We start from the raw sequence: 14694 nt of genomic DNA on the forward strand, positions 1-14694 counted from the left end.
TGCCCTGGTCCATCCTAAGAATTCTCTTTCGTGCTGTCTGTCACCTGGGAACGAAGCGTGAGGGAGGGAGCCTGCTTTGGGCACAAGGCCTATCATCCCCGACAAGGCCCGCAGGAAAAGTAGGAGATGATGTGGTGATGATCCAAGTACTGTGAGGCCTGGGGAGCCGTTCGGTGGGCTGAGGGTGTTGAGAAGAGCTGGGATCCCCCAGCCTGAGCAGAAACACAAAGCAAATCTCACACCACAGGCAGGGCTGGTCATCAGCCTTTCTTACTTGGGAGATACTTTCCAGGGGGTCTTCATTCACCGTAATTCATATGCAAAGAATAAACCAAGTGCTCATTAACAATCAAACTACAGTGTTCCTGAGCAACTTAAATTCCAAGATAATTACAACATAATGACTCGGCTCCGCCCACCCCTAAAAATGGAGGAAAAGATGGGGGGGGGATGAACATGGGGTTTGGGGGGGACGGTTAGTGAGGAAGAGAGGGGAAAAGCACATTAAGGACTAAAAGATGAATCAATAAACAGAAATAAAATATCATTGGTCTTACTCCCAAATAATCAGAAAAAGAGTGTTTCCAAGAACTCCTTAACCAGGACAATTAGATAATGACAAAATACTATAAGATAAAGGAATTAACATTTATTAAGTACCTATGCTACACCAGACCTCATACTAGAAGCCTCACCTATAATATCCCAACCCTCCTCAAAACCATAAAAATTATTCCCATTTTACAGATTAGGAGGTTGAAGCTTCAAAAAATGAAGCAGCTTGCCAAAGATCCCTGCAGTGGGCACACCCCTGGGTGCCCAGCCAATGAGCACGCATGGCAGAGGGCCTTCTCCAACGGGCAGCCTTCACTCAGCAACGCCGGTCAGCCTGGCTGACTCTCTGAGTGCCCTGCAGTGTGTCTCCTTCCTGCCAATCCCCCTCTTTTCCATTCTTCAGCGTGGCACACCTGCACCCTGCCTCTTTCACAGGCCTTTCCTCCAATACACCTCCTGCACGTCTAAGTCTGTCCTGGCATCTGCTGCTCAGCGGACCCGCGCTGATGTGTCCCGAGAGTGACAGAACAGGGATTTGAGCCGAGGCGTGTCTATCCCCAAGCCCTGTGCTTTCCTTTATCCCCAGAGATGCATCAATAAAGTCAGGTTGCTAAATCCAATGACCAAGGCCCAGACCAGACCGTCTCTTCCCTGACCCATCAGCAATACTCAGCGTACCTGAAGATGCCCTCGCCTTTGATACACTGCACTGGGCTCCCAGGACCCCACACGCTCCTAGTTCCCTGGCCACTTATTCTGAGTCTCCTCTACTGTTTCCTCCTCATCATCCTGACCCAGAAACCTTGAAGTGGTGTGTCCGGGGCTCCTGGATTTGCGGACTGCAGACCTTGGGACGCGTCAGCCTCCATAATCACAGGAGCCAATTCCTATAATAAATCTCTTTATTTTATGTCCTGTAAGTTCTAGAGAACTGTGACTAATACAAAGACCTTATATGATCTGGACCTCCCCGTTTCACTCTGACCTCATCTCCTATTTCTCTCCCCTCCATTGCTCTGCGACAGCCATGTGAGCACTCTTGCTGTTCCTTGAACATCCCAGGCAGACTCTCACCTCAGGACCTTTGCACTTGCTGCTTCCTGTCTCAGTGCTGGATTCAGGCATAGTTTGCTCTCTCACATCCTCAGTTCTCGGCTCAAATATCACCTTCTGTGAACACACCATGTAAAGTTGCACCACTCTACCCACGCCCATTCAAGGCATCCTTTAGTCCTTTTTCCTGCCTTATTTATCTCCACACAGAGAAAACTATGACCACCCAATACACACAGTGTAAGCGTCTGTTCCTGTCCAGCTCCCCAGTAGAAGTGCCATCAGGGCAGGGGTCTTGTCCGGTTTGTTCACTTCTGTATCCTCATGTCTAAAACTATGCCAGACACATTGTAGGTGCTCAATAAATAAGTGTTAAATAAATTTATGAATGTCCCAGAAGTTTAAAATTTCAGCATAGAAATTTTACATCCTCATAAAAGCAGTTATGTTGTTGCCTGGGGCCAGAGGAAGATGTGACTGACTTGCAAAGCGGTTCAGGGGAACTTTTGACGGGGCTGGTCTGTCTTGACTGAGGTAGTGTTACAGGGACACACATATTTGTCAAAAGTCATCATCATACACCCTTGAAATGGGCTCATTTTTTGTATGTAAGTTACACCTCAATAAAGTTGATTAAAAACAATCAAACACCCTACATTCCAGACTGCCTCTCACACCAAAAAATGGCACACAAATTCACTTTCAGATTATGCATCCTGATTAGAGCTCTGGAAAGTCTGTTCCTCATGGTTTGGATTGGTATGTAATTAAATTTTAAAATACCAATTGCTGCCCTTGCTACAAAAAACAAAAAGTGCTCTTAGAAGTTCATAGGCATAAGAATAGACTTGGAAGTCAAAAGAAGCCTTCTTTAAATCCTGCACAACTCTACTCGCTAAATGAACTTGAGCAAGCTATTTAACCTCTCTTGGGCTTTCTTAGCTCATGTATAAAAACATAGGGAACGATAGAGTGAAATGAGTTGAATAATATAGCATAGGGCCTAGAATATCATTTGCACTCAGTAAACGGTCACTTTGCTTAATCTTATTACTGCCATGTGATGAGCCTGGAGAGCCATTCAAATATCAATGGGGTTTCCTAAGAGGGTGATGTCAAGTTTGGGTCTGAGGGGTCACTGGAGGGGTCACCTGGGTGTGTTGCAGATGGTTGTGTGGCCCTGAAATGGCCATGTCTCTAAGAAGCTCAGTGACATGCAGCATGCTGTCGCAAACAAGCACGGAGACCATGGAGCGGCAATAGCTTCTTCTTACGTTCACTTCTGTCCCAGTTACTGTCCCCCCTCTACCACTTCCCATTCGCAGCGTAACAAGAGGCGAAGCCTTAGAAAATCATTATAACATCTTTAGTAAAAGAAAAATTTTAAACAATCAAGATATCCAATAATTGGGAACTAGTTAACCCCATACATTAAATGCACACACTGTGCATCCTTTGAAGAGTAAGGAACAACACTTGTCAGAGAGCAATGATACTTGTTAGGTTAAAAAAAAGTGCAGAACAGTATGTATAATATGACCCCATGTCATTACAAGAAAACAGAGGAGAGACAGGCGTGTTTAAATTTGCATAGAAAAACATCTAGAAAATCAAGGTGCTAAAAGTGGTTCCCTATGGAGCACAAAATGGGGGTATTTACTTTTTATTTAATTTTACTTAAGCTAAAACCAGTGCAGACATTGATGAAAAATAATCAAAGAGGAGGACAATCAAGGAAGGATGCCACCTCCACGGAGAAGGAGTCAATCATATGTACTTGTATTTCTTCAGTGAATTTGCAATTCCTTACAGGTTTATTTAAAGATGGACATGAACTCAGTGCTCTCAAGCCACTCAATCTACTTTGTGTGGTTTTCTCACTGACGATTGGTAAAACAGTGAGTAAGGGAGCATGTACTTGTTTGGGGGCATAATGAAGATGTAAACAGGGTGGAGGGAAAAATCTGTGCTGGTCAAAATGAACTGCTCAAAACTTTTCAGGGTCCCTGATTAAGAAATGAAAGATTGATATTCCAGAGAAACCTATTAGGAGACAAAAACAGGAAAAGGCAGTAAAAAGACCTGAGTTCAAATCCTACTTCTGCCGCTTAGTAGCTCTATGACATTAGGCATTAACATCTGTGAGCTTCAGGTCTCTCATCAGTCAAATGGGCAGAAGAATAGTCTCCTGACCCCGTAGCAGCAATGTGAGAATTCGGGGAGAAACTGTAAAACATTCAGCACAGCTCCTCCAATCACTACACGTCTAGTGCAGGTGGTTAATAAATCGTACCCAAAACTTGATTATGTAAATAGGAACGGAAGGTGGAAGGCACTCTTTCAGGGAATCCTGATTAATGGGAATGTTCAAAGAGTCCATTTACTTGACTGACTTCTCTAAATGAAAGAACACTGAAGAAAACCAAAGCTATCCACAGTCTCAGTGGGGACTGATAGAACGCAGAGCTTCTGAGGCTCAATGGTATCTTACTGAGGAGAGCCATGAGAGAAACTTGCACACAGCCACACACAGCTGGATTTCCAGAGGCTGTGGGGAAAGGACTTGGTGAGAAGGACCACTCAGGCCCCACGCCTGACCGGTTATTGACTTAGGGTTTATCTTCCACCAACTTCTTAAAAGGATCAGAGGCAGATTACAGTAAGATACACACTCAGTGCTGACTCATTTCAATGGGAACGTAAGATTCAGAGGAGCATAAGGAGGGTGAGCACTCCCTGAGATCTGCTGCAAATGACAGTAACCCAGGGCGAAGGCACAAAAGCAAACTTGTAAACTACTATTTGGCAGAGAAGGAATCATGATCAATCAGGAAAGGCAAGTTTTCCCAGAACCCAACTCAACATTTTATAATCTGGGGAACTGATCCTAGGAATTGATGCTTCTGATCCCCTCGTACCTCCCACACATAAGCTTTGGTGTGTTCTTTTTTGTTTGTTTGTTTTTGTTTTTGTTTTGTGTGTGTTTTTTAAATTTTTTTATATGGTGTGTTCTTTTCCTCCTCACAACTTTGCCGATTTCCAGCTGTGTGACCTGCAGCCAAGGCCTCACCTCTCTGAATCTGCTTCCTCCTGCTTAAACGGGAATGACGTTCCTGCTTATTTGTGAAAGGGAATGAAAGAACATTCGCTAACATTAACTGTGTGTCGGCTAATACCAAAAGCTTTGTGCACATTATCTCACCGAAGCCTCTTAATAACCATGTAAGAAAAGTTCTGTAAACATTTTACAGATGAGCTGAGATTCAGAGAGGTGGAAACAGTCGCCATTGTCACACAGCTAAAAAAGCAGATGAGCCAGAGCTCAAGTTCATGCTTCTGTGATACTGAGGAATAAATTTCACTGTACGTTTCCACTTTTCCCTGCATATGTCAAACACCTAACAGTTCCTGGCACATAGTAGGTACGCAACATATTGGTTCCCTTCCTCACTCCTTCCTTATCTTATATTTATATCGCTTCTTTCCTCTAAGGAAATCATACTACTTACTCTATTTTCTCTACTTAATCCTACCAAATCGCGACCTATCATTATGTATTACTTTCCTTATTTTACAAATAAGGAACTAGAAGGCAGCAAGCTGCTAGGGTGACGTGCCCAGAGTCATATGGAAGTCACTGCCAAAACCAAATAAAAACCTTGGTCCTTTTTACGTCTAAATCAACCTTTATCCTCTCACATGACACAGCCTCCATAATAAAGAACAGATCATTCATTTTTTATCTGGAAAACTACCAAACGTATAATTCAGTAAGGGGGCCCCCTGACCTTACCACCTTGTCAAAGGGAAGAAAGTATATAAAAAATGAGGTTTGCAGGAGCAGAGGGTTTTGGTCCGTCAACTTTCTCTTGGATTACGCCCATTAACCAACATAAAATAATGTAAAATATAATGTAACAGATCCCCATGTCTTTGGAAATTCAAGTTAAGTTAAACTCACTGATCCTTCAAACGTATATACAATGCACGAAGGGCAATCATTTAGTCCCGTGGGGCCGCAGAGGTGCACATTATGTCAACTAGATCTTTGAAAGAAAAATATGATACACAATCAGGCCACTCGACGAGGAGCTGAAGCCAGCAGTGAGCATTTAGCAGCATAAATTCAGAGCATCACAGAATTTCAGCACTCCACAAGGAACCTGGCCGATCACTGAGAACAACCCTCCATCTAGTGTATGAGGAAACTGAGGCTCAGGGCAGTTACGTGGCTTTTCCAAGATTTCACAGACAGGAGAGCAAGAACCCAAAAATAAACCTGCTGACTACTGTCCCTTCCATTTGCAAATCTCACTTCTAACGCCCACGAGTACACGTAGCACTTTCCATAGTTACACAGCTATTCAGAGAGTGCAGGAGAAAGAGCCTGTATTTTGGTAACAGGAAAACTCAAGATTCAAATCCTGAATGCCACTTACTGGCCATGTGATCTTGGGCAAGTCCCTTCATTTCTCTGAATTTACGCTTTTTTCACCTACAAACTGTAGTAAATTCCACAAAGAAGCTGCAGGTGATATGAACAAGGGGGCTGGTACGCCTGTAGCGCCATGAAGGCAAACATCAGATCTGTGCGTCCCCAGCACCCAGCACCCAGCACCGAGCCGGGCACATGATCCATTTGCAGAAAATGCGCTGAGCAAATCAGTGAACTCACTAAGCAACCAGGTACTGGACTCGAACCCAGGTCTATCTGGTTCTTAAACACTAGGCTCTATCACTCCCAAGTCACATGATTTCATGGCAGAGTATTAATTCTGACTTACAGAGCATCGAAAGCACAACGGAATAAGATGGCTATTTTCTGGTCGTAAGGCAGGAAGAAAGTCCAGTGGGGAAAGTTTCCGGACTCTCAATTCTCATTGCTAGTATGGGTGCATCACGAAGCTTTGGAATCAACTAAACCTTGGTGTAGTTCCCAGTTTCAGCACAAGCTTTGTGACCTCAGAGATATTACTTTACCTCTCTGAGCCTAACTTTCCAAACCTCGAGAAAACCCACCTCCCAGGGATGGTGTGACAAATGAGGCAATACATGTACGTAAAGGAATGCAGGATGGCAGGTGGCACAAAAAGACTCCTGACTAGTGTGGCGTTCTTTTTCCCTTCCAGTTATCTAGAAACTTCATGCATTCGACTCACTTAGGTCTCTGCTCCAATGTCACTTCTTTCCTGACCCCCCACCCCCGTCCACGATAAAACCCCCACCCCTTCATCCCGCTTGTTTTTCTTCATCGTCCTTATCATCACTTGACATTACATTATATACTTCTTCGTTTTTCTGTTTACTGGGCCTACTCAACTATAAGGTACGCCCCCAAGACAGGGGCTTTTTGTTGTTTTGTTTACTGCTGTATCTCAACACCTAGGAAAGTACCTGGCATGTAGTGAGTGCTTGATAAGTATCTGCTGAATGATGGAATGAATTAATTCAACACATACTTGGAACTTGCTATATGTGAGACACAGGGACTTAAAGATCATTAAGAAGTGAGATTGCAGAAGGAGAAACTTATTCTGCATGCTGCGGAATCTGAGAGGGTTCGTATCTCACTTGGGTTATGGCAGGTGCCTCCTGACTATTCTCCTTGTGTCTGCTATGTCCCTCTACCTTCCATCTGTTAATCAGCATCCAGAGAGACCCCGAAAGTCACAGATCAGGTCACTCCTCTGCTTAAATCCCTCCACTGGCTTCCCATTACAATGAGAATCAAGTCCAAGCCCCTTCCCATGGTCTGCGAGGCCTAAACCATTAGCCTCTACTCACTAGGTCCAACCTCCACTCTCACCATGCTCTCTCCCCTTCACTGAGTTTCGGACACACTGGCTTTCTCCTTCTCAAGCATGTCAAGGTCTTGTCATTTCTTTCCTTTTTTAATTTAAAAATAAACATACAATAGTCCCCCCTTATCTACAGGGAATATGTTCCAAGACCCCCAGGGAATGCCTGAAATCACAGATAGCACTGAACCCTAAATATCTAATTTTTTTCCTATATATGCATACCTATGATAAAGTTTAATTTATAAATTAGGTACAGTAAGAGATTAACAACAATAATCACAAAATAGAACTATTAAAATATATCATAATTAGTTATATAAATGTGGTCTCTCTCAAAATATCTTATTGTACTGTACTCACCCTTTTTCACAATTTTTTCCCTTTTTACAATTTCATAGATAGAAGATTCATTTTTACCGTAGATCTTTGCAACCTCAGCATCCATTTTTTTTCTTATTGAGAACTTTAAGTGAGAAGGTGAAAGAAGCACTTTAAGGGTTCTCTCTGGCATATCCAAATCGCCAGCATCACTACTCTTGCACTTTGGGGCCATTATTAAGTAAAATAACGGTGAATTGAACACAAGCACTGCGATCCCACAACAGTCGATCTGATAACCCCAACAGCTATTAAGTGACTAATGGAAGGGTAGCAAACACAGCATGGATATGCCAGACAAAGGGATGATTCACATCCCAGGTGGGATGGAGTGGGACACTACTCAGAATGGCGCTCAGGTTAAAGCTTATGAACTGTTTGTTTCTGGAATTTTCCATTTAATATTTGCCAGCCACAGCTGACCACGAGTAAAAACTGCTGAAAGCAAAACCACAGTTAAGACAGCCTACTGTACAGTTTTGTTCTTATGCCTAAAATTCTTCAACAAGCAAGGACTAATGTAAAAATAACTCCTCAAGGAACATGGACTTAAGATCACAAGTATCGAGGTCTTTTCCGACTTGGGGCCTTTGTGCTGGCTGTTCACTCTGCCTGGAGGGGTCTTCCCCTAGGCTGACTCCTCCTTCTCGTCCAGCTCTCAGCAACATAGTACTTCCTTAAAAGAGTCCTCCCAGGCTACAGTCGTCTCTGCCACCATCGCCCTCATCAAGTCACACTCTATCGGGTCCCACTGCCTTTTCTTTCCACGTAGCATTTCATTATCTGGAATGATTTTATCTATTTGTGTGTGTTATCTTCCCAGCCAGACTGTAAACTACATGAGGGCAAGGACTTTTCCAGGTTGAGTGCTACTTCTCCAGCCCCTAGTACATAGTAGGCGCTCAATAAGTATTTCTGCATCAGTAAACTAGACCTCAAAAGACGTTGGGAGTTTGCCAGGATGAGAGGTACAGGTAAAGTCTGCTCTCAGCCTAACAGCATCATGGGTGTTGGTTTCCCTGCAAGGACAAGTGCCCCCTTGCATCAAAATAAGTAAATTTCAGCCAAACTTACTTGGGAATGGGTACCCGAATTAGCGTCCCTTCCACTTCTGGGTTCAGATTCATTCCACTTTCTCTTATAGCCTTGATAGCTGCAGCTGTACACTGAAAACCAGATCAAAAGGTAAACAGAATTAGTAAATAATTATTACCAGATGCAAGCCCTCTGTCGATAACTGGCAACCCATCTTGGCAGAACATGGAAACATTTAGTTCTGTTACCAGTAAGATCAGGAAGTTACATTGGTGTAGAGTGCTTTGATCAAGTTGAATAGCAAACTATGTCCACTCCTGGTACCAGCGTACTGCGGGAGGAAAAAAAGCAAAGAGAAGGAAAAAATAAAAAGAAAACAGCTCTGCTTCTTTGAAAAGATTTCAATGGTTTGAGGCAACACAGATCAAAACCACAATAAATCCTCCAGGGAGGGGGGCTGGTCTGTGCAAAGATTGGTGTAAAGACAGATGAAAGATTTTATACATTAAAAATTCCAGTTGACATTTTACACTCAAAATATACCAGTGCCGTCTTGAAATGAGTAAATAAATTTAACTCATTCGCATCTACACTCACACCCATCTCACTCATGTTTTGCAATGAGCAATGAATTTCTGCTGGCGTGTGCTCCAGGCAAGGGAGAATGGTATACTGGCTAAAAGCATGGGCTTTGGGGTCAGAATGATTTCAGTTCAAATCCCAGCTCTGCTTACCATGTGACCCTGGGCAACAAGCCTGACCTCTCTGAGCCTCCATTTCATCATCTGAGACCATGTGACACCTACACCTCAGAGAAGATTCAATGAGGCAGCATGAACAATGCCTCTTGCTCTGGGCCTGGCCCACAGTGACACCCAGGCAAGGGGAGTTAGTATATACCTTCAGGGTATAAAGGTAAGAAAGCACAAAACCCCCACACAAGGCTGAGCTGCTGATGTCACCACTTAGCTGATGCACTGCTGTCCTGACTGACATCCTCCAGTCCTCTGGACACGGTCCTGCTCTCTATTGTGCCAGGTGGCACAGTGCCACACTGATTTCCCAAAGCACCTCACCTCACCCTAGGCACTAGTATAACCACAGCTGGTAGGCAATCATAAAGGATAAAAGATAGCGGCGTGGAAGGGAGATACTTTCATCGGCATGACAGTGTGGAACTCATGAAAATGAGGCCTCTGACATTTTCCAAAGAATTTTAGGTTTTCTTAGAGCCAATCCACACCCTTGGGATTCACAGGGCCAATTCTTGGCGTGGATTTCCTCCCTAGACTTGCTGGTTCAAAAGAATGGGATTTGTTGCATACCTATTTTACATATTTTTTCCAGGGTTTGCTTTGGTTTTTGAGGGAGTGGCTACAGAGCTTATCTGTTTCATTTGAAAATGCCCTTAGTTCTACAGGGACATAAGGTGTTACCATAAGATCAAAAGATAAACCCAAACTTCCACATGGAGATGAACCAGCTTGGGAGGCTGTACACTGAACCTAACAGTGTAGCCACTGCTTAAAACAGAAAACTCGCAAAGTGGTCCCTCTGACCACAGACTATTGGAGCTGGAAGGGATCTCTGACCTAACCGAGTAGTCCCTTCTTTAAATATACAGGGGCCCGTTGGATAAGGTCACAGCCCTAAGCAGAAATACGGTCTTCCCGGACAGCCAAGAGCAGGGGCGCCAGGACCTCACCCACTGTACTTCCGCTTACTGGCAGAATCAAGCGGAGACACTGGGCTCCCAACTCTGACTCCAATGATGTCACTGTCTCTACTTTTTTCCAGATCCCCAGTTCAATGTGTTTAGTAACTGTGGCAGAGGAGGATTTGACTTTTTTTAAATCGCCAAAAATAATTTGGAATTAGGTCTGGTGTATAAAGGGTATGGCCAAGGTAAATAAAAGAGCTGGATAAAGAAATGAAATTTTCCTCTGCAAGAGAACTGCCATCTTCCGTAATAAAATGAAACGCAGATTTCTAACGTTCACCATAAAGAGAGCATCTCCACTTTGCAGGGGTGGCCTGATCTCAAATCTCCCGATGCCTTCTTTTCTGACGCTTCTCACCCAGTGACTGATAATACACTGTGGTGACAGCCTACCACCATCACCTCCCTTTCACAATCAGTCCCAAGTGTGTCCATGCGTACAGCCTTCCCCATAGGCACAGGAGCACCCACTTGCTGATACCAAGCTGGGCAGTCACTATGTTTCAATAGTTACATCTTCTCAATACAAGGCTCAGTGTCAGGTCCATGGTAAGTGCTCAGCAAAAGCTTGTTGAATGAGCATATTAATAAACTGGCTCAGATCTATATCTCCTTACTTTTACTTCATGTATATAATCCCCCCAAACTTCACTTTATACTTTACTTGTTCTGTGTCCTTTCATATGCAGAAAAAAATGTAAATCAAGAGGTTTTATTTTGCAAAGAAACCTACCAGAAGATGTAGTTCTTCTAAAATAATAATATATTTCAGTTTGATAGCTAGGATGTAGTAACTCAGGGAATGACAGTCATTTTCCCAATATGACTTCTGAGCTCCTCATGGTTCAAACAAGAAGGCATGTGTTTCTATCGCATTTCCATCCTTTGTCTCAGCCGTTACCCCTCACTGAAGGGATGCTCACTGGTATCCCCGGGCAAGTAGGCTGTTTTCGGACGGGAACACTGACCAGCTGGTGTGGCTGCTTGGAGTGCTATGTTGAGAAACATCATAGACCCCATCCGGGGTCAGGCAGGAGAGGGTGCGGTCATTGATTAGCAATGTCTGCCATTGCCATTCATAAGCTTATAATCTATGCTAAAGGACAAATGATGATAAAACCTTTGTAGACAGGTAAACAAGTCCTTGATAATTTGTGTTAGTGACATTTCAATTACTGGTCTTCCATTTTCTTTATAGCCCAATGACTCCCTGGAATATAAGGTCTATGAAAGCAGGGACCTTATCTGTCTTAATAATCAGTGAATTCCAGTACCTCAAATAAAACCTGGTAACTTGCAGGGACTCAAAAAATACTTGTTAAATTAACGAATGAATGGTAAAAGGAGCACTGGCTTTAGTGTCAAACAGATCTATGTTCAAATCTTGGTTCTATCACAACAGTGTGAACCTGGGGGATATTTTACTTCTCTGAATCTCAGTCTTCTCATCTATAAAATGGAACAAATAATTCTTAATTTTATGGAGTACCTGTGTTGATCACATGAAACAGAACATGAGGAAGTAATGCCTGGCACACAGTAGACACTCAGTACACATTAGCTTTCTTCCTTCCACAAGGGCAATAATGGAGCCTGCAGATTTTTTTTCATTTGCCTTGTTCAAATCATGCTGTGGTTTTTTTTTACTCCCTTCTTTTCTTTCCCATCATTAACTCTTGCTGCAGGCAAGTTTATGGAAAGCAGCAACTGTGTGTATCATTTATCAAGCAGGACACATGTTAAACAAATGCAACACAGTTTTCTGTCTTCAATGCATTTGAAAAGATTATGCATGTAAATCTGCATCGTGTCACCACAGCATGACACAGAAATGTGCAGGTTTGGAAAGGAAGCCAACCGCATGTGAAACAGAAAGGAATTACATAAACACAGAGAGGATTAGCTCAGCATTTTGAAGCTATGAACCTGGGTACTCTATGGACAGCTTCTAAAGGGGAGGAAGGAAATGTTTAGTTAGGGCTATTTGTTTAATATATACACCAGATGAGATAAAGGAATTCAAAAGACAATGTAACTCACACTTCCTCACTCTGTCCTTGTAAAGAATCTCTGTGAGATGCCTGTTAGATTCCGCCTCCCCACCCCCCCACCCCAACCCATAGAATTTCAACTTAGAGAAATGGCAAAGATGCTTTGCTTGAAAAACGACGATATACTCCAACTTCCTAAGAAAAAATTATGCTGTTAATACCTCCTCCTGCCTCATGAGATGCTCTGGTGGCCAATCAGGTGCTTCTTCTGTGAATGACATTTGCTATTTAATAACAGAAGTGGCTGGCTCTGAAAAGCAATCTGCCTGATGAGGTCTTCAAGCTGTGTAATTAGGAGGCTATTCCCTAAATTGGCCTGCAGTGCCTATGGGATTAGATGAACTAGGCGGAGAGGTCTCAGCGGTTCAGAGGGGGCCAGAAAGGAAAAGAGGTGACAGTTCCCTTTCGTCATTTCTCTGCTCTTCAGTAACCCCAGGAATGAGTGCCTCCCTTCCATCAACCTAATAATACGTATTCATCCCTTTGAGGAAAATTCACTGAGTGCTTCCATGTGCCAGGCACTGTTTTAGGTGCTCAACAAAACGAACAGGTTAGATACAATTCCTACATTCCAAGTTTACAATTTAGTGAAAGTATGATGGGAAATATATATGTTTATTTACATCTTTTAATAATGATAAGTGCAATGAAAAAGAGAGAACCGTGCTCTATAGGAGAGGTCAGTGTGGAGGAATAACTTAGATTGGGTAGATTAGGGAAGGCTTTCCTGAGAAAGTGACATTAAAGCTGTGATCCAAATATAAGTAGCAATTAGCCAGGGAGGTGTTCCAAGCAAAGGAAAGAACATATGCAAAGGCCCCGAGGGTGCAATCGGTGCAGTGTGTTTGAGGACAGCTAAATGCGGCTAGAGCTGTGTGCAGGGATGACAGTGGCACCAGACTGGACAGACTGGGGGGGGGGGGGGGAAGGACAGGCAGGGGCCACATCATGCAAAGCCTTCTAAGCCACAGTAATCTTTTTCTTAAAGATTACTTGAAGCCACCGATAAAGGTAAAGCATGGGAATGACATAATCCAATGTGTATTTTTAACAGTTCACTCCGGCTGCGCTGTGGAGATTGGGTATGGGGGAATGGTGAATGATAGTGCCCTGATAAGTGTGCCTGGTCTGTTAGCTACAAGAGCCCCCTGATTTGAAAGTGTTCATAGCAAAGGTTTTTCCTTACTTATATCTCTAACCCAGCAGGTTCGACTTTTGTCTATGTCTTTGGGAGAGAAGTACTGAAACAGACAATCAGAGCAGGAAGGGACTTCGGATTCCTTCATCTCAGGTAACAGATGAGGACATGGAGGTCCAGAGCGAAGCCACTCACACAAGGTTAAATAGCCAGCTGGCAGCAGAGCTGGGACCAGCTTCCAGGTCCTCTAGGACTCCCAATTCAGGTCAGTTCCCACTGGACCAATAAGGAAAAGCCTATTTATCTTCCTCAACTAGACTTAAGATCAGAGCCTCAAGGCTGCAAAGGTCTAAGGCAACCCACCTTTCAGTCTTGGAAGCACTGTGCTCTATGCAATGTTCTGCATTGGTCAGTTCAGTTTGGAAGCAATGTGAATTCCTGGAGGGTCTGCTCCAAATACTAATGCAGAGGTCACAAACTGGTGGCCCACAGGCCAAATCTGGCCCATTAATGTGTTTTGTCTCACATTCTTAAAAAAAAAAAGGGAATTACTGTATTTTGCCATGTATAATGTGCTCCCGTGTATAATGCGCACCCACATCTTTGGCCCAAACTTTCAGGGGAAAAAAAATCTTTCATTTTAATTTTTTAATTAAAATTTTTATTTGTTTACATTTATGTACTTGTTTTTGTATTATAAAGGAATTTTAGCATTTATTTTTTAACATATTATGATACAAGAAATTTTATGTAACAAATAATTACAAATCACAAGAACAGATACGAGGCACAAGAAATTTTATGTACAGTAACAAATTAACGATATTTACGTATCACAGAAGGCCAGGAACTCTTCGTCGTTACAAGTTCGTTATAAGTTCAACAAAACCAGTTATCGTATTCCAGGGTGTTATTTTGCATACGGATATCGTTATTGATTTCTAGAGTTACACTTTTAACTCA

At 43.1% G+C, this 14694-nt stretch overlaps 1 protein-coding gene across 1 annotated transcript in view; it reads right to left on the minus strand.

The window, feature by feature from the left end:
• MRRF (mitochondrial ribosome recycling factor) overlaps positions 1-14694 on the minus strand; it is a gene marked incomplete at its 5' end in the record, with an annotated part of 50842 nt that overhangs the window by 22139 nt on the left and 14009 nt on the right. The window contains one exon of the mRNA XM_019630007.1: positions 8862-8953. Within this exon, the coding sequence (XP_019485552.1) occupies positions 8862-8953 (92 nt within the window). The remainder of the gene's footprint in view (positions 1-8861; positions 8954-14694) is intronic.

The sequence above is a fragment of the Hipposideros armiger genome, unplaced genomic scaffold (genome assembly GCF_001890085.2).
Source record: "Hipposideros armiger isolate ML-2016 unplaced genomic scaffold, ASM189008v1 scaffold_880, whole genome shotgun sequence".
In the NCBI taxonomy this organism is placed as follows: domain Eukaryota; kingdom Metazoa; phylum Chordata; class Mammalia; order Chiroptera; family Hipposideridae; genus Hipposideros; species Hipposideros armiger.